A 20,451-nucleotide genomic window follows, 5' to 3' on the forward strand; every position below is an offset into this window, starting at 1 on the left:
TAAAAAATAATAATTGTGATTCCATTGAAATTGGTTTTAATACTAGTTTAGTAAACTGTCCTCAGGCATAAGAAGATTAAAAATACAAGTTTCACACAAATTTTTTCATGTTTGTTTCACTTGGGTTCCTATCAGAGTTAATTTTTTATCAATAAAATTTAATTAGAATTCATGTTGTCCATGTTTTCCCATACATGTTGTCTTACTGTAATTTTTAAAAAGTTCTATTGCTCTAATTACACCGATTGGAAAACTATTAGGCCTGTGAAAAAATCTGAACGACTGCTTAAGTGAAATTGCATTTTGAATACCTAAAGAGTATTAATGTGCTTCCCTTTTACTTAAGCACCATATAAGCAAGTTGCTTTAAAGTAGGCTGTCTAGTTCACTTGTTGCAGTGTGAAGACAGCAGCAGTGGTTGTGACCATGCTTTTTTAACCAGGTCTAGATTTGGATTTTAGTTTTCTGATTGCATACTACAACACCTCTGTCATTTGATTGTTTTGAAATTGTCTTCTGATTTTTCTGACCTCCCCGTTGGGCTTCAAATTTATGATTAACCTAAGCTGTAATTATAAGTCCTTACTCAGAAATAAGTTCCACTGAAGTTAAATTAATTATTTCCCAAAGTAAGTTTATAAAGTTCTTTGTAAAATAGCAGTAGGTAACATATTGGAAAACTGAGGCCCCTTCTGCACGGGCCAATGAATGTGGGCTAACCATGGTATAAAACCCGTGTTGGGGGGGACTTCGCACAGATCCCGCTCCTAATGCGAGTCCGCTCTACGTTTTCCCCCACCCGGGTTTTTCAAGAATCGCACTATCAGCGATTCTTTAGTTTTAACATGGATTGCAGCTACTGCCGAACGGCTGCCTCAGGAAGTGCATTACTTGGCCACACTTCCCTTTTTTATTTCAGGCCCCGCCTCTCTGCTGCGTAGCTAAAGAGGTGCACAGGGACGGCAGCATGGCTGCCGAGGTCCATGCCTGCCTGACTTCATAGCTATGCAGCAGAGGGAGGTGAGTGAAAAAAATGCACCTCCATGCGAAGGCATGATGGCAACCCGCATTGCCTCTGTGGGCTCCGTTCGCTGCCTGCATGGAGGCATGCAAATGCCCCGACGGCAACGCGGGTTGCTTTACCCTGCCTGCAATCCAATGTACTTTGCCTGTGCAGAAGGGGCCCGAAAAGTGGAACAAATTGCCCTTCTTAAAAATGCACACCATTTTCATTTTGGCTTTGTTAGCCTTTTGCATTAAGGGTAGACATCTAAAATGAATTTGATATTAGGCTGCATATAGGAAAACCTCTTGCAGTCTTTTTTCTGACACACTGTGCTAGCACATAAGTGCTTACAGTGGGTTATGTTACTGGAAACACTGATAATTATCTTAAAACAGAAATTTTCTTTGAGGATGATAGGATTGCTTTGCTGGCACTCAGGTACACATGTTCCTAATGTCATAGTAACATCTGAAAATGAATTTCAAGCATTCTCAGTCTAAGACTTAAGGTTGTTTTGAAGTTTTAAATCCTAAAAGTAGGCAGAAACAGTAAGCTAGTAAGCCAAGTATTAGGGCAAATAGGCTGTGCCTTAACTATCCTGGTCAGTGCAGGGATCCACACTACAGAAACACTTGTTCAGTCTATCAGTAGATACAATAGGTGTCTATTTTTGCCTAGCTGTTTGTGTTTCCTGCAGAGATTGTAATAAGACCTTGGGGACAATTTCCATTTCACCACCCATTATTAGTCCCTCCTAATTTCTGAGACAGCAAGTGCATCAGACCTTATGGTGGTATAGAAAAAACTTTGAGGCAGGAGCAGCTGAGGCCATGTGGAATACGTTAGGAAGTTTCTGTTAATGGTTGAGGTTAGATACTTCCTTGGATCAGTGGTAGCAACTGTTTTCACATTCATATCTTTTAATTCTCTGATGCTGTAAGTGAGATGTGAACTCTTATCACCACAAAACATTTACTATACAGATATTAAAAAGACTTGTTTGGTTAAAACTACATGGGTACAGTTCAGACTAATATCCGTTTTTAAAGCTTAATTAAAAGATCATTTCAAAGTTTTGAGGTGTGGTTCCCTCTGACCTTTTCAGTCGGTTCATGCTATAACATGGTGGTATGTTTGTCTAGCTGTGTCCCTGCCTGGCCAAGAGAGTACACAACTCAGCAGCTGCCGGTATGCTGTGTTTAGTGACCTAGGCTCATTCCGCACACGCAGAATAATGCACTTTCAAACTGCTTTCAGTGCTCTTTGAAGCTGTGCGCAATGGCAAAATCCACTTGCAAACAGTTGTGAAAGTGGTTTGAAAACACATTATTTTGCGTGTGCGGAAGGGGCCCTAGTCAAGAAAATGTACCATGATGATGGCCTACAAAGCCACTGTATTGCTGCTGCCAAGCATATGGCTTTCTCTGCAACTTTACAGTCTTAAACGTAAGCTAGATGCCAGAGGGAGTGCCGTTACCATACTTTGTACTGTTTCCTCAAGAAGAAAACTTATGAAGGCAACATCAGGTCAGGTTGAGCAAATTCTGATAGCACCAAATGGATAGATGAATATTAGGTGGCTAACAATATTTTACATTGTTTAAATGTGTGATCTAGAAAAATGAAACCGATTCCAAAATCTCTGTTTATCCTGCCTCCCCAGCTTTTTTTCTGATGATCAAAGCTTTCCTTTTTTTAGGATGACCCTTTGTGCCTAAAATGTCTACTGCACTTCCCCAAATTTTAACAGTGTTTTCCAAATCTGCATAAGATTTGAAACCACTTTTGAAAAAGATATTCACACGCTTCTATTACTACACTAATTTTGTTCACACTAAAGGTCATGTAAAATATAATCCAGGGTGGCTCCTTAGGTAACCTGTCTCTACAACCAGATTTGCTGAGCAAGTTTAAAATTTATCTGTGGAGAAGGTCACTGGTACTTTGGTCCTTTAGCCATATTCACTAAACATCTAGCAATTGTATAGTTTGGATCATGTTTAACAAGAAGGTTCAACAGTTCTCCTTGTTTAACAAGAAGGGGTAGGATGAAACTCTTCAAGGGGTGGTGTTTTTAATTTATTTTGTACTGTATAACACATTAAATAAATGCAATGTGTGCATTTTGGGACTCTTAAATTTAATTTGTAAACATTGTTTTAAGTTCAGCAAGAAAGGAAATTTGTGCTTCCTTCTTGAATGTTAAATTATTTTATTTTGCATTTTATATGAATACAAATTAAAACTGAGCCATCAAACTGCAATAAATCAACAGTAGTATTTCATTTTAAACTTTTTGTATTGTAAATAGAATTGTTCAATAAAATACTGTTATTAAAATATGATTTTATGGTGTCTGGGCATCAGCCTAGGAAACATTAGCAACTTCACAATTTTTGTACACCATTTTATATAGCCTTCATGCAAAACTGTGTATACAAATGGGACATACTTCAAAAGCAAAAGTACTATTTGTGTTCTTAAGCTGCTGTTAGCGCTCAAGAGGAATTGATTAACTGGAGCTTGATTAACAGGAAGAAAAGTGAGGATGTATATAAGAACCGGAGAAGTCTGATTTACAGCTATAAATAACAATGATAACTCAGCCTTTTGATCTGTTGTCAGTTGTGCCAATAATGGTCATGTGAAAGTCCTTGCCTGTATTCTGTTCTCTGTTTCAGTAACTTATTTTAAGAACTATTTTTCTTATGCAGACAGTCAAGGTTCCAGGACTAGTAACCACTACCATTTTGCATACATGGCCACGTGTGTCCCCTGCTGAAGTTACATTCCTTATCAGTTTCCTATGTTGGGGGAAAGCTTCAGGTTCTGATTTAATCCCAAATTAACTACTTTAGTCCTTGTTGGTGGGCTGATATTCTTGCTCCTGTTTTCATATAGATCAGTGCTTCAGTAGTCATTCCAAACAGAGATACACCATAATAATTCCACTCATTTAAAAAGGGCCAGTATTCTGGCTCAAGTTGCTATTGGCCCATAAGCCAATATTAACTTCTTTAAGGAAACTCCGCTCTTCATAGTTGCTAAGGAAATTACTTGATTGAATTTTTTGGTATAATTTTAATTAACTTTTACATCTAGAACTACAAAGATAATATAAAAAGAACCAAACAGAACAATGTTGTACCAGCCATGCTAATCTACCTCAGTGTAATAGAAAGAAATAAAAATACCCTACTTTACTATCCTGTGTGACTTCCTGCCCAAGCATTGCTGTCAAATGTATCTGCATGGTTACAAAAATGATAACCAGCAGGCCAACATCAATTCTTCATTTTATCTAATTCTTTTTTAACGCATAAACTAAGCTGAAATCTAACAGCTTTAAACGTTAAGCTAAATCTAAGCTAAATAAAAAACAGGCTTTATTATCCCAGCATACAAAATTACAGTTATAACTCATTAACTTCACTCTTCATCCTTATCCCTCTTTTCAAAATCTATATATCACATATTACAGTCCCTCCTTTAGTTATCTGCTTGTTTTTTTAAAAAAAACTATTCAAAGACAACATTTGATTAGGATGACTGCCCCCTTTTTATTAGCTCTTTTATCTTCTTATATATTTCTGTGGCATTTGCTACAGAGATAATTCTCTGATGTTGTCCCTTAAATAGATAAAGAATATTCCTTCCCATTTGAACCAAGAGAATATCTGATTTTTCTTTAAAATATCTACCAAAAATATTCTTTTCTTCTCTGTAGCACTCTTAAAGATATCTCTCATCATGACAAGGTCTTTGTCTCAAACCTTTATTGCTGGTTTTCTGTGTTTTTCAAGAATTTGATCTATTATTTCCTTGGAAGAAAAATCAATGACAGTATCTCTGCTCAATCCTTGTCTTTGAATTTTTTGATGAGACTCTGCAAATTTTCTCAATCTTTGATGCCAGTTGTTCTGTTACCTGTAAACAGTCAGTTAAGGATGAGGGGATATTTTTTATCAAATCTTTTTATACTGGGTTCTTATCCTCTGGAACCTTTCTCAGTCTTAAAGCCTTTGATGAAATATTCTAAGTGAAGAATGTCTTGATCCTACAGTTTAGCTTCAGCTTGTACAGAGTCCACCATTTCTAAACACTTGTAACATCTTCCTTATAAAATTCCTTCCAAATTTGTGATCTTTTGAAATGCATTTTTCATTTCTTTGATTTCCTTCATAAGGTCTGACATCATTGTGGGTATTTTCTTATTCTACCTTTAGATTCTGCAGATTGATGGTTATCATTTTTAGGCAGTTTGCCATCTCAGTGGCTCCTACAATCAAAGATGTACATGTAGTTGTCATTTTCACCCACCAGATGTCACTGCTGTCACAGTTAACTTAAATCCTCCAAGTTTTTATACAACAGCCCATCTCTTTGCTCTTCTCCATTTTCTGATTACTGACAAATTGCTTCTTTTCCGGGCTTTACTTAGGCAGCTTGTCAGCTGGGAGAGGGATAAGATCAGAACTCTTTTTAATATTAATGACACTTTTTCACTGGGATTCTTTTTTTGTTAAACTTCACATAGAATCATAGAGTTGAAAGAGACCACAAAGTTCATCAAGTCCAATCCCCTGCCATGCAGGAACACACAATAAAAGCACTCCTGACATGCTAGACTAAATGCTAATTTAAACTGATTCAACATGCGGCAGCCAGGCTCCTTACAGGGGCATCTAGCTGGGACCAGATTACACCAGTCCTGTACCACCTCTTCTGGCTGCCCATCGAGTTCCGGATCATGTTCAAGGTGTTGGTTTTAACCTTTAAGGCTATAAGGGGCCTCGGGCCTGCATATCTGATGGACCGTGTCTCCCCGTATTACCCCACTAGGTCCCTCCGCTCCATAGAGAACCTATTGGAGGTCCCTGCCCCAAAAGTCATCCGGCTGGCCCCTACCTGGTGGAACAAGTTCCCAAGGGAGATCAGAGCCCTACGGGACTTACAAAATTTCTGCAGAGCCTGCAAAACAGACCTGTTCTGTCAGGCGTTTGGCCAGCTGGGTTGACCGTTTAACCCAGTGACATCTAGGCCTCTTGTGGGCACGATAAGGGGTTGGGTTTTTGTCGCCATCTGCTAATATATAGTTCCCATCTTATAGTAAAATTCTGTTTTATTGTTTTTACTGTTTTAACTATGGTAGGTTTTAATGTGATTATATGTTTAAATTATTGTACTTTGGTTGTTCACCACCCTGAGCCCTTTGGGGGAGGGCGGTTTAAAAATTCAAAATATAAATAAATAAATAAATAAATAAATAATATGGTTATGCAAGGTAGATACATGAACGTACTATATTTGGAAAACACTTGCCTGTGTTTTCTGGTTTTAGATTCTCCAGCACACATGCTCCTGGAATTTTGTTTTTTATGAGTATCTAAGATCAAGTTACATTATCTCTCTTCTAAGAGACTGGACTAGTACTCACTGTTTCAGTTAATATTCTAATTGATAGAGATCCTAAGGTTACATTGGCAGTAGCAACATTTACCTCAGGCCCTATATCCCTTAAACAATAGATTTAAAGTTATGCTGCTCAAGATTTATGAATCAAGAAGCTTTTAAAAGAAAGGAAATGAATAGGACACAGGTAAAATATATTTACTTTTTACAGTGTGATATAGTGGATAAGGTGTTGAATTAGGATTTAGGAAAACCAGATTTGAATCCTTGCTCTGCCATGGAAACTTGCTGGGCGACCTTGGGCCTGTCACACACTCTCAGCCTCACCCTGGCAAGTATTTGGAAAGAAGATCTCCAGTGAATACTAGAGTTGTAACACAAAGATGGGCAATGGCTTCTGAATGGCTCTTGCCTTGAAAATTCTATGAGGTCACTATAGGTCAGTTGTCACTTGGATAAAAAAGATATTTTGTTAGAGCCATCGTGGTATAATGGTTAAGAATGCTAGAACCTATAGTTTGGATAATAATGTTCTATTCCCCCCAACCTCAACATGAAGCCTGGGTGGCCTTTGGCCAGTCACAGTTCTTTAAGAACTTTCTCAGCCCACATGGAGGCAGGCAATGGCCCTTTCTAGATATCTCTGGCCTTGAAAGCCCTATGGGATTGACATACATCAGTTGTGACTTGATAGCACTTTCCACCACCATCAACTGGCTCCCAGGAAGTGGGAAAATTAACATATTAAGTGCAGAACTGTTTTTTTTAAGGTTCACTTTCAGCACAAGGGTCCCAAACAGGAACAAAAAAAACCTATTTATTTAAATAAACTACAATTACATCTTATCTGGCTTACTTGAAGATTCAGTCTGCAAGCCACGGGCTAAGAATACGGCTCAGGCCTAAAGGCCCATCTGACTACACTCAAACTGTATAAAGTACATTGAAGAGAAAGCGAAAAGCCAATCCTCAGCAGATTACAGAGCTTGCACATATGTTCTTCCCGAAACTTACCTGCCTGCTTCCTTTTCAATATTGCATTGGGAGTTGATTTTTGGCTAAAAAGACTCTAGATACAATGGGGTAGTGCTCAGCTGATTCATGCCTCCTTTGGGTGATATTATAAATGACAATTGGAAGCTTAAAGAAGAGATTTTATGTCTTTTATGATGAGTGGGTACCTCTGGGATAGTGTCCAATATGCCAATTATCAGTGCGACTTGACTTTGAAAGGCAGCAAAAGGAATCTAGGTTGGGTTTTTTATTTTGTGATTGAGAAAATAGGACAGGTTTGTTTCCTTGAAGGAGCTTCATTAGCTTTAAGGAAATCTTGGGAGCCATTTCTGGATATGTTCTGCTCCTATCAAAAATTGATACCTGTATAATTAGATCACATACTTTCATCAAGTTGAATTTATTTCTTTTATTCCATTGACATTTTAACATTTGAATCTGGGCCTTTTAAACATAAGGCCATCATTACATATCACTCTTTGAAAGCTCCAGTTTATTCTATTAGATGTTCAAATAGGTCTGCCATTTGAGGTAAATACACTTAGAACCCTATCACTATGATTGTCTAATAAAAAAGTGAAACTATATGACTGAACCAGGAGGGTTCCCATTCCATAACATGGAATATTCTTCTGAAGAACTTTTAAGTACTGATTGCCAATTTCATAGCTTGCCCCTAGGATAAAGTAATAATTAAATAGCCATATCACCTTCTGAAAGGGTGATGTGCATTTAAAACTAAATAGCATTCTGAAACTGAATATGATTAAAACCCCTAAAATGAGTGCTATTTGTTTTGAGTACTAGTGATCACCACTGCAGCAAACATGTCTCTTTAAAGGAAGCTCTCAGGTACATATGGAAACTTGTGCATGATCTTTTGTCTTTAAGCTGTAATTTTAAATATATCATGGATGGCCAGAGTCTTGTGGCCCCTTAGTAAACTTATTGCAGTGTGATTTTGTGAGCCAGAACCTAGTTTGGCAGGTAAGTGAATGGACAGTTCACGTGTGATCATGTGGACAGGTCTGTTTTGGAGAGATTAATTCCATAACCGAAAAAGCACCCAGGTGGGGGCGCCCATCCTAGCGTTTAAGACTAACCCAACTATAAACACAAGCAACACCATTTGGGTGCACGCTTACTCTTAAGTAAACCCCATGGAGTTAGGTACTCCAAAATAAATTACTCTACCCTTAAGAAAAGACAACCGGTGTACCTATTGTTTTAGTGAATGAGGGCCAGGGGCAGCCCTATTCAATATATAGTTTGTTCCAAAACCCAGTCTTTTCTCCACCACACTCTGCTTTCCAATCTGTTAGTTGTCGCGAACCGTCTCTTCCACTTCCCCCTGCCCCCACCCCGAGGTGGAATAATGCTACGACTTTCCTGAGGTGGGACCGCAGATGTAGATCTCTGGAAAAGAGCAGCGTCCAGAAAGCCGAAGGAACAATATAAGTGGTCTCTTGTTCCTAGCCGAACCATTTTTGACCGGACCGCCCTTCTTCAGCCAATTAGGAAGCTGCAATGTCGGACGGGGGAGCCTATTCATAGCAGCACCTGAACCGCAACAGTAGGGTTGTGTCGCGCCGCGGGCGCTTGGTTGCCAAGGTTGCGGCGGGGGTGCCCCCGAGGCGGGCGCGTGGGGTGCCGGGGCTCTCTGGCTCGCGCCTAAAAAGCCGACGCCCCCGCCTCCATCGCCATGGCTTCTGGCGGTGCGGGCATGAGCGAGCGCGAACAGAGCGGCTGCCAGGAGCTGTTGGAGCTGCTTGATAACGACGACCTGATGGCCTTAACGGACACAGTGACCAATCGCCTTGTGCAGCCAGAGAGTCGCCAAGGTGGGGGCGCGGGGACTGGGGGGTGCGGAGCAAAGGACCCCGACTGGTCTCTCTCACATTTGGGGAGAGGGTTGGGAGGCGCATCAACACCTGTGTTCTCCCTTGGTTCTGCAAAATGGGTTTGGGACCTCCCAGTTTGCCCGTATGAAAGGGTATAGATGTGACTCCCCCGGGATAGTAAAATGGAGTGTACAAGGCGGAGTGGCTTGTTTCCTCTCATTCTTCTGAATATTCATAGGGAGAAGATTCTTACTGTAACTACAATTCCGGAGCGGGTAAACTGTATTAGTTTGTAGCAGCAAAATAAAACAAGCCCAGTGTCGTCTAAAATAGTAACCAAAGAAGCTAATGAGCTCTGACTGACCAAGCCCGGATAAAGATTTTTAGTCTTCAGGGTGTCACCAGATTTCAGTTTTGTTTCTCCTATTAGAATGCGGAATCATACTCTGTTGCTGGGTTTTTTCTTTCAAAAGAGAAATCTTCTTGCAATAGTCTCTCTGTTTTGAAAACTGTCTCCAGACTGCTATGGGTTCAAACCAGAGATAAATGCAAGGTGCCTTCATGATCTAGCATTCTTTAAGTATTCTTTCAACCAGTTAGCTTTTCCATTTGAAAACCCAGTCCTCTTCTGACATGAGAAACTGCCTTTGAAACAACTTGGAATTTGTAAGGAGACCTGCTCATATGGATTATTCTCTGACAAGGAAAGAAGGCTTGTTGAGCGGGTAGCCCATTAGATGGTTAGACAAGTATGCATGTGACTTGCTGTAGTTTCATTTGCTGTTTTAACAGTTCCCTTTTAACAGGGGCAACTTTGACTTGAAAGATCTTGAAACATCATATCTCGAAAATCTAAAGTTCTACTGGACTCAAATATACCAGTAGCTGTTTTGCTGCAGACCATCACAGCTGCCTGCTGAAACTTTATTTGTACAGTATTAGCATCATCCCCCAATAAAATAAAAGCCAGTAGAGAAAAAAAAGTGATTTCTTTCTTTTAAAATGAAACAACCGTATTTACTTTTTGTTCCTCTTACCAATTCTGAAGAGAGAAGTTGCAGTTTGCTTTATGGAAGGGCTTGTCCCTTTGCCACTGAGAATGGCTACCACTGAAAAAGTAGACAGAGGTTCAACAGCACATGCATGTCTTTGCTTTGGATCCCAGCCTCCTGTGTCTTGTCTTACATTTCTGCAAATATAAATTTCACTTTCTTTTAAAATTCTCTGGACTCTCCCCCCACCAAGTTAGTTTTGAAGTTTCTGTGCTTTTTCTTGTTTTATTATTGACAGATACTGAGAATCTTCTAATAACATTAGGCTTGTGTTCACCCTGTGAACCATAATATTTGCCAGCTGCATCTGATTTTGACGTATAACTGGTTGCTTGAGTATGAAACCTTTAGGCCTGTGGTGGTGAACCTATGGCACTCCAGATGTTCATGAACTACAATTCCCATCAGCTTCTGCCAGCATGGCCAATTGGCCATGCTGACGGGCTGATGGGAATTGTAGTCCATGAACATCTGGAGTGCCATAGGTTTGCCACCACTTCTTTAGGTTGTATCCATTTTAATAAGTATATCACACCTTTGATGGCAGCAGTACTTTAATGGGTTCATTTAGCAATTGTGATTGATACAACCTCTCCTTGTGCTGTCTATATCTGAAACTCAGGTAATGACTCCATACAGTTACATTGGTAATGTTTTTGCTAAAGTAATGTTCTTATTGTAGATAGACAGACATTGAGGAACTTCCTTGAGGTCTCTATATAGTCCCACATATGGGTTTTTATTCCAGCACAGCATAATCATGGGGAGTCCATAATATTATGGAGTCCATAATAACATTGCTGAAGTGGTAGTTCTCCTGCTCTCTTCCCCCTAGAGAGGGACATCTGACTCTGCTCATGATTTTTCTCTCAGTTCTGCTGACTACTCGGGCAATGGCAGCAGTTCTAACAACTCAGTCTCAACTAAAAGGAAGCTTTACTATCAAAAGGGTATTTTTATAAAGGGCATAGAATTGTGGTTTAATGAAACATGCCAGGAGCTTGGAAAAAGATCAAAGTGTAATTGCAGTGTTCAGTGTATCACCTTTCTTCTGTTGTCTTCTACCTTTGTAATCCACTTTCTGCATGATGGCATTATCATGCCTCCGATATGTTTTGTTTTTGTTGTTGTTTGGACTGTTTTCCAATTATGTAGGCCCTCAATTTGCAAGACCTGTTAACATTAGGATATTTCAAAGCAGAGGTGTCAAACTCATTTGTTACAAGGAATGGATATGACATAGATGTGACTTGGTTGGGCCCAGTGGCAGGGCGGGGAGGGGGAGATGGTTGCCTTGGCTGGTGAGTCCCCAGCAGCCTTCCCAGCCCAGATCGGCACTTGGGGGGCGGGGGCTGCCTTGGCTGGCGAGTCTGAAATGGCGAGCCAGCCCAGATGGGACTGGAGAAAGTGGTTGCACAGGCAGAATGGCTGCTGCAGCTGAAGAACTTACAGCGGGCTTGCCAGGCCAGATTGGTTGTGGAGAATAGGTGCCTGGACTGGCGAGTCTGCATCAGGTTTATCAGGTCAGACTGGGAGCGGGGAAGGAGAGTGCTTCAGCTGGCTCTCAGGCCTCATAAGCCCTCTCAATGGGCTGGATCTGATCCCTGGGCTGCATGTTTAACACCCCTGTTTTAGAGGTAATTAATTTATAGGGTCAGCACAGGATGGAAGTGACTTTACAGCACACACAATGCTAGTCCTATTGTATTGCTTATTGGAGGTCCTTGCTGTCTGATTGAGTTGATTTTTTACAATTTTGTCATTTACCTCAGTCTGAAAGGCATTAATAAAAAGTATATGCAACTATTTTCTCCCATTATGCCTTACCACTTACGGCTCTATCCATCTGTTTTCTTTCCCTACCGCAGTAAATTTAGATAGCAAACATTAGCAGTTCTTCACAGAACTCCACCCAAGTCTACTCAAATGAGCTTACTCACAGTAAAATGTTTTTAAGATTGCACATTTAAATTGTCAGTGTTCTTTAGTGTGAGAGATTAGTATGAGCTGCCTGTTTTTAAGTATGTGTTTCTAATCAAGATGGGCAAATGCATTCTGCTATTACAGCAGTTGTTTACCTAAGGAAATGTTTTTTGTTTATCCTGACTATAAAAATATAAACTCTTTTGGGGAATGAAGCCTAAAATATGACTGAGTAATTCTTAATTCAAGTGCCAGGTATTTAAATTAAATATTTCCATGTGTTGCTTGTGTAGCATCCTAAACTCTTTCCTTTGCTACAATCTGAGAATGTGGCTCCTCGGTTACAGACATTTTGTCATCTAAGGAGCTTGTTTCATCAAACTGCTTTCCTGGGGAAATTGTGTCTGACTTGAATTTTTCTTTTTCCAGAAGCCATACGTGCCATCTTAGTGTACAGTCAAAGTGTGGAAGAACTACTGAAGAGAAAAAAAGTCTTTAGAGATATGATCTTTAAGTACTTGGCATCAAAAGGCATTATAGTGCCTCCTTCTTCTGAGAAGCATCAACTTATACATCATGCAAAACACTACTGGTGTGAACAGTTGCAGGGTTGCGACACGGGATTAAAACATGACAATCCTAATATAGAGGTAAGGCTGATTGTTTTTTAGGCCCCACACATCTGCAAGATACTTTTTGAAAACAACTGTTGCTTCCTTATTCTGTTTTTGCATAGTATCTTGACAGCTATGTAATGTAATGTCACTTTTGTGTGGCACTGCTGCTGACAATAAGATATCTCCAATTTCTAGTATTGTTGATGCTGTTCAGGTTGTAAAATGGTTGTATTAGACATTGGAATGTTCAGTCACTGAGGTAGTGCAGAAAGTTGGTTCCCTACATAGAAATGTCTGATTTAGATGTGCAGCTATGTATTGTAGAAGAACAACCCCAGCCTGTGCCTACACAGTTGCCATGTTCTGCAGCAGTTGCCATGTTCTGCAGAAGAGCCGTTCTTATCAGATGGAGAGAATGCCTCTGACCTTCTCCCAGCTTCTCAGCTGGCTCCCTCCAACTGTTCTAATGACACTTAAGTTGCCAAATTGGAAGATGAAAAAACACAAGACAAAAAAACACAAAGAGGAAGCGGTATGACAGTGTAAACAAAAAAGACATGGAAAAACTCATGCAAACAAAAAGCCCTCCAGACACACCCACTTTTTCTATGGTCTCAGCAGGTTCCAGGTCATAGAGTCAGGGCAGAAGACTTCAAGAAGTATCATAAGACCCACTCTTCCCCTGACTACTCTGCTATGGAATGTGTGAGACAGAGGGGGGGAAGGCTCTGAGGCAACTGCCTTCTGGACTAAAGAATGTTCTGTCCCCCACTTTAGCATCATCTGTAAGTTTCTTAAACTGCAGCTGCCCACACTCAAATAAAAAGGGGGACACATAACTTTGAATAAAGGATTTGTAGCTTGTAAGCTGCCCTGACCTGGATAGCCCAGGCTAGCCTGATTTCACAGATCTCAGAAACTAGGCAGGGTTGACCCCAGCAAGAATTTGGATGGGAGACCTCCAAGGAGTACCAAGGTGTGATGTGGAGGCAGGCATTGGCAAACCACCTCTGAATGTCTTGCCTTGACTAGGTGTTGCTGTAGGTCAGGTATGACTTGTGGCAAAAAAAAATGGAATCTGTGTATTCCCTAACAATCCCTGCCAGAAACTTGGAAACCTGCTAGACCAGTGGTTCTCAACCTGGGGGTCAGGACCCCTTTGGGGGTCGAACAACCCTTTCACAGGGGTCGCCTAGGACTCTCTGTATCAGTGTTCTCCATCTGTAAAATGGATAAATTTTAGGGTTGGGGGTCACCACAACATGAGGAACTGTATTAAAGGGTCGCGGCATTAGGAAGGTTGAGAACCACTGTGCTAGCCCAAGGCTGTACTTATATGTGTGGTAAACAGAACTCACATTTCCTTGACATTTGGATTGATAGGCAATACACAGATGGAGATGTATAGCAAATATTTATTTAACAGCAAGTAAAGTGTTTAATAGGGAGCCAGCATGGTGCAGCGGCAGACTCCAATCTGGAGAACCGGATTCAAAACTGGACGATATGAAGCAGATGCAGGAAATGGCAAACCACTTCTGAATGTCTCTTGCCTTGATAACCCTCCAAGGTTGCTATAAACAGGTTACCTCTTCAAGTTCTAGGTTGCTGTCCCACATAGAGAACTTTTCCACATAACCTATACACACCAGTTAAGATTGACAAGTCCTTAACGGGATACTTATTTGTCAAATTAAAATAAGCTTTTCTCCATAAACTGACCTCCTAATATTAACTGAAAGCCAAATAAAAGCCTGGCTAACCTTCTGTTTTTTCCAGAGCCACAAAATCCCTATCCAAAGAAAAAAAGTTATCTTGTCTCAAACCCATGATCACATTGAACTTTTCCATTATTTCTGCTGTCTTCAAGAGTTTTGTGAAGGTAATCTATTCAGTGGGGTGGTATGAAAGGGCTGAGGGAATTGGTCTTGTGTAGCCATAGTCTCCTTTTGTTTTCTGTACTATTCAGACACTGTTGAATTTCTGTGACCTTTTTGACCCTTGACTATGCAGTTCAGTATGAAAAGAATCCAGCACACCTTCTGTTACTCCTAAAAAAAAAGTGTTGCTTTGTTTTGCAGATACCTGAACAGGAAGGGAAACGAGGAGAAAAACAAGGAGTGGAGCAAGAAGAAGGCAACAAAGAGTGTCACAGCCTGGGACAAGAATTTTGTCAGTGGTTCTTTGCTATTCTGAATTCTCAAAATCCACTGTGTGGAGAACCACCTGAAGAATGGGGACCACAGCACTTCTGTGATGATGTAATACTAAAGTTTTGTTACAACACCTCAGAACAAAATGTAGAAGAGTATTTAGGTGCAGAATTGGTGAGCCTCCGTTTACTGTCGTTGGTGAAAGAAGAATATCTCTACCTGAACCCCAATTTGAATTCTGATGGCCTGAAGTGTGTATCTTCACGGCATGGGTTAGTTGTGGTGGCAATAGCTGGCACAATTCATCGAAGTACTTGTTGCTTGGGCATCTTTGAGCAAATCTTTGGCCTCATCCGCTGCCCATTTAAGGAGAACACTTGGAAAATTAAGTCTGTGCATCTAAAAATTGTTGGTCAGAGTGTCTTGAAATCTGGGACTCCTGTGGAAAGACCGTGCATAAAATATGAGAAAGAAGAACTCCAGGAGCTTGCCTTGATTGAACCCCACAGATTGTGAGGAGAATGAAGGACAAAGGTTTGTTGGCCACGGAAAGTACAGTACACGATAATACTTGAGCATTCAAATGTATTGTGTGCTTCTGTTTCTTGAGTCAGACTTTTTGATTGGATGACAAGCCAAAATATTATCTTGAATTGGCAGTTGTTGGGTAGACCTTAGTATCCTGGAGGCTACAAAATGGCACTTTATTTGCCCACCCAGAAGTAAAAAAAGAATAGAAGATGAGAAAACACTCATTTTCTCTCCTTCCCATAAGTCTTCCTTTTCCTATCCTTCCCCCCATCCCTATGCACTGAACAACACTGTGGAACTAAATAAATCAAAGAATTTGCAAACAAAAGAATGGATGTAAAATTTGGACAGGCCCTTCCCTGATTAAAGTTGTCTCATCTGAGAATAGGAGAGGGACGAAGAGAAGATGGAGTGATAGGAATGTGAGGCTACTGTTGGCTGCGTATGCTTCCTAGTTGAGGAAAGAGATCTATAAGGAATATTATGTAAGAATCTCTAGAGTAGTTCCTTCGCTTTATATCTGTTGCTGGTCTTCAGTTTGCACTTGTTAATAATTTTCTTTAAAACTTTTTATCTTCATAAGGAAAATATTTACCCAGTATATTTAAGGATGTATAATGTAAAAACCTTTATTTAAAACTTCCCAAATCCTAAATCTCAGGGTTGTACATAACAAAGTATTTTGTTTAATTTTAGAATATTGAAATGCTGTATTATTGTGAGATTATCCAACTGGAACTTTGTACAAAATTTCTTTTTAGGTAGTGTAACTATTTCGTTTCCTCAAAATTGTAACTACAGTTCATTGTTTAGAAAGGGTAAATAAAAAGTTAATAACAGCCAATAAAAAGTTAGTCTTTATGTGAACTGCTTTAAATTGGGTACCTTTCCAGTTTTACAGGTTGGGTTGTTTGAGTGTGTGTTCATATGTAACAATTTTTTGGTTGCGTGGCTATTTACCTAACAATGTTATAAAGGATACCATATGGTTGTGAAACTGGGAGAACATAAATCTGATTTGGGGCAGCTATTACACAACAATGTTTTAAAAAAAAAACATTATGCAACAACACTTAAAAGCTAACCAAGTAATGTTTAAGCCAACACAAATCACAGTCTTTAAACTAACATTCTGGAGCCTTATCTGGAATATTATGGAGCAAGCATTTTCAGGATTGCATGCTGACTTTTATATTAACAATACATTATTCAGCTTATCATGTCTTTAAACTGACTGTTGTAAGTGGCAGCATTTGAAAGTACTGAACATGCTGAAAGCTTTTGCAGCTTATTTGATTTTTTGTGTGTGTGTGTGCGTTCACGCCAGTTACATTATATTTTGCTTTTCCCCCTTATTTCTTTTTGTTTAATTGTTTTGAAAGGTTTTTTTAACCATCTCAGCCTTTAATTTTCTTGCTAGAATTATGGCTTGCCTAAGGATGTGAATTCATGTATATAGCTAAGATCACTGGATCCTTGTATGTTTTAGTTGCTTAGGGTGCTGCACTGATTAAGAGGGGTGGACTCTAGTCTGGTGAACTGGGTTTGTTTTCCTTCTCTGCTGGGAACTTTGGGCCAGTCACAGTTCTCTCAGAACTCTCTCAGCTCCACCTACCTCACGAGGTGTCTGTTGTGGGGACAGGGAGGAAAGGAGTTTGTAAGCTGCTTTGAGACTCCTTATGGTTGAGAAAAGGGTATACATGCACACTCTCCTCCTCCTCCATTAGATTATTTGATCCCTATGTACCTTTATTGAGTTTTAATCATTTATTTGATAAGTCTTGGGTAATTTCTTTGTATTTTGTCCCTTCATTAATTAAAGTATGCATTTACAGTAAAGTTTCCCCTCTTGGTCTTACGTTTTAGAATAGGAGGAATGTATATTTCCCCAAGGTCCAGAAAATTTGCTTGATTTTGCTACCCAATTTTTGCTATAGTTTTTCCATTTTTAGTCCCTGTTTCGGTTTCTTTTTATGGTTGGGTTTTCTCTGTTCTCTTTTTACTAGCTGCATAACAGTTGAATTTTGACTGTCGTCTTTCTGGGCTGACACCTGCTCTCACCAGTTGCCTTAGCCACCAAAATGAGCACCCACTTGAGAAGAAGGCACAGTTAGTCTCTGTTAAGGCTGTATTGCTTCTCCCTCATGGGGGACATTCTGTGAGGACCCTGTCCCCTCCTATAATTGCTCAATTGCTGTGGAAAGGTTCAGCAAAAAGAGCTCTGATCCCCCTGATAAAGCTTAAACAGTGAAATGTGTAAGGGCTGTACAATACAATAAAGCTTTCACCATCTGAATCTCCCCCCCCCTTTTTTTTTTTTTGGTTTATTGGTGTGAACACGTGCAGGATTGTGACACAGGGTTAAAATGTGAAAATTCTAATATGATGGTAAAGGTCAACAATTGATGTTTTGTCATGTGCTATCTTACTCTGTGTGTGGAAGAACTGTTGAAGAGAAAGACAGTCTACAGAGATAATGTTCAGGTACTTTACAGTAAAAGGCTTGTCTTCCTGAGAAGCATCTATTTATTCATCATGTATGTGTTCTTAATTCAAGCACCAGGTTTTTAAGACTGATTGGTTGCAGGCCTTGCACATGTGGAACATTCTTTTGGAATATGACTGTTGCTTGTTCTTTTATATGACGATAAAGCTGTCGCCAGAAACCTTGCATCTTTCCCTCCCCTTTTTTGACTTCTCATTTTGCCATCTGCCATCTTACTGCATAGTCACAAGGTAGATGATGAGAACACAAAGAAGGTCTTTAGAGATATAATCTTTATGCGTTTGCATCAAAAGACTTTCCTTGCTGAATGCCAGCTGTATATTGCGCTCTGGGCCTGAGGCTTTTCAGATGATAAAACCAAAGTCTGTTTTATTTTAAGGGTTAGGCAGCTAAATAGGTTACATCATTGCTGCTCAGCCAGTTCCCACTGCTGAGTGACTTCTTGGGGTTCCTGACGCATATCAAGAATGTCTTCATGAACTCTCAGAAGTAAAGAAAGCCAGTCGGCGGGTTTGGCACCTGAAACAGGACAAGGGTGCTGTGTCTGTTTACAACCTAAGAGTTCCAGCTGCTGGCCCAAGATCTTTATTGGACTGAAGCAGCTCTGAAGGACCAATAGTTAGAAGGATTGCTAGATGGGATCCTAGCTGAGTTGGCATGGGTAGACCACCTCACTCCCCAAAGCCTTGGTGCAATTATGCCTCCACATCAACGGATAGTTGGAAACCCAGATGCAGGTATGGGGGAGAGCCTACTTGCCAGGCCTAGCAACCCCATACCAGCAATTCTGGCTGGGGAGCAAAGTGATCTTTGCAACTGGGAGCTGCCTTCCCCTGCTTGACACCCACGGGAAAGTAGCAGACAACAGACCTTCTTCTGGGATGATGCAATACTAAAAATCTTTTACACTGACTGTTGCAGTGGGACACCAGCTGGCACATCGTGGATGGAGATGAGCCAGTATTCTTCTGGGGGGGTTAGCATAAGGTTTGGGATATCCATGGTTGGGGTGTGTGGGAGATATGGTGGTGGGAGGAGAGGTTGTAAGGGAAGAGACAGAGACATGGTTATGTTCGGTCTCCTTCCAATCACTGTTCCATTCCGAGTTACGATGGCGATGGGGTTAGAATTTGCAACCATTCTCCGACACTGATGTTGTGCAATACCAGGTCCATACCACTACATTGCAAAGTAACAGAAGAAATTCCAGGGTTGCTACACAGAGGCAAGCAATGGCAAACCACCTCTGTTTCTTGAAAAAACTACTGGATCACCATAAGTCAGTTGCGACTTGATGACACCTGCAGAGTTTGTCTCCTGCAGACAGAGACAGGCAGATATCTTGTGGCTTATCCATTCTCTATTGCTAATTTATTCACTTTGTGCATTAACAGTGCAGTCCTAAACAGAATTACTCCCTTCAAAAGCCCATTGGCTTTAATAGACTTAGAAAGGTGTAACTCTGTTTCAAAATAAACTGTCAAATTGCCATGCTGAAGTGAAAGAAATGAAAACTAACAACAGGAAATATATACGAGCAGGCGCAAAGCACTTAGCTTTCTATTGGAAGCCAAAGAGTGCTGTTGTAGCCTCTATTCATCAATAATGCAAGTTCCAGCTATTTCCTCTGGCTCAATTACTTCTATCAGATGGAACAGTCGGAGACAATTCACCTGCCGTTGATAAAAATCTTAATGCGACCTTGCTGGGGGGTTTTTTTTTTCCCCAAAATCTGCCCCTCTTCCAAGCTGGTCAATAATGTCACACTGTGATAAAAAAAGAAGAAGTGAAAAAAGGAAAGCAGTATTGTTGTGGAGGTCATGCAGGGAAATGTTATTCATGACAGCTGTCAGAGAGAAAGCTGGCTGGCAACAGAATTTCAACTGACTTGTTAACAAACACATTTCTGAGAGTCAGAATCCCCGTAGGCTTAGGATCTCAGGACAGAATATAAAGTATTGTACTGGTAAAAGAATAGCAATCCTTTCACCTCACTTGCTCTCTGTGAAGCTTAACAATCACCTTTACAGTGAGACTGAAAGAAGAATTGCCTTCTTGGAAAGCCTTTCTTTTTTTTACCTTTCCATTGTGTGCAAGTGAGAGATTTATTTTGTTGGTTACCAAATGATAACAGCCTCATAAAACCATTTCAGTAACTTAAATAACCTGTGTGAAAGGTGGCTTATTTTGGCTCACGCAGAGTCTGGGGGCTAATTCACATTTGTACATCGTTTGCTGGCCCAATACATGACTTGTTTCCACTAAAAGTTGGGGATGGGCATAATGAAAGTATTGTTTGTTGTGATTTATCTTACTTGTAACTCATTATTTGATGTCATGAGCTGAACATATATGTGTGAAATGTCCTTCAGCATAATAAATTATCACTATGTAGT

At 40.2% G+C, this 20,451-nt stretch overlaps 1 protein-coding gene across 1 annotated transcript; it reads left to right on the forward strand.

The window, feature by feature from the left end:
- Positions 1-8,967: 8,967 nt before the first annotated feature.
- On the forward strand, positions 8,968-16,393 carry LG04H3orf38 (linkage group 04 C3orf38 homolog). Its single transcript, XM_048495558.1, has 3 exons — positions 8,968-9,273; positions 12,678-12,898; positions 14,947-16,393. Exons 1-3 carry the CDS (start codon positions 9,135-9,137, stop codon positions 15,532-15,534), a joined length of 948 nt encoding a protein of 315 aa, XP_048351515.1. The 5' UTR covers positions 8,968-9,134; the 3' UTR covers positions 15,535-16,393.
- Positions 16,394-20,451: the final 4,058 nt, after the last annotated feature.

Source organism: Sphaerodactylus townsendi, linkage group LG04 (assembly GCF_021028975.2).
Source record: "Sphaerodactylus townsendi isolate TG3544 linkage group LG04, MPM_Stown_v2.3, whole genome shotgun sequence".
Classification (NCBI taxonomy): Eukaryota; Metazoa; Chordata; class Lepidosauria; order Squamata; family Sphaerodactylidae; genus Sphaerodactylus; species Sphaerodactylus townsendi.

Bases quoted from the DNA above. Each gene is read 5' to 3' on its own strand.
- LG04H3orf38 (XM_048495558.1), top strand. From the start codon at position 9,135: ATGGCTTCTGGCGGTGCGGGCATGAGCGAGCGCGAACAGAGCGGCTGC. The intron at 9,274-12,677 runs GTGGGGGCGCGG...TTCTTTTTCCAG, and splicing joins GCAGCCAGAGAGTCGCCAAG to AAGCCATACGTGCCATCTTA. The intron at 12,899-14,946 runs GTAAGGCTGATT...TTTGTTTTGCAG, and splicing joins ATGACAATCCTAATATAGAG to ATACCTGAACAGGAAGGGAA.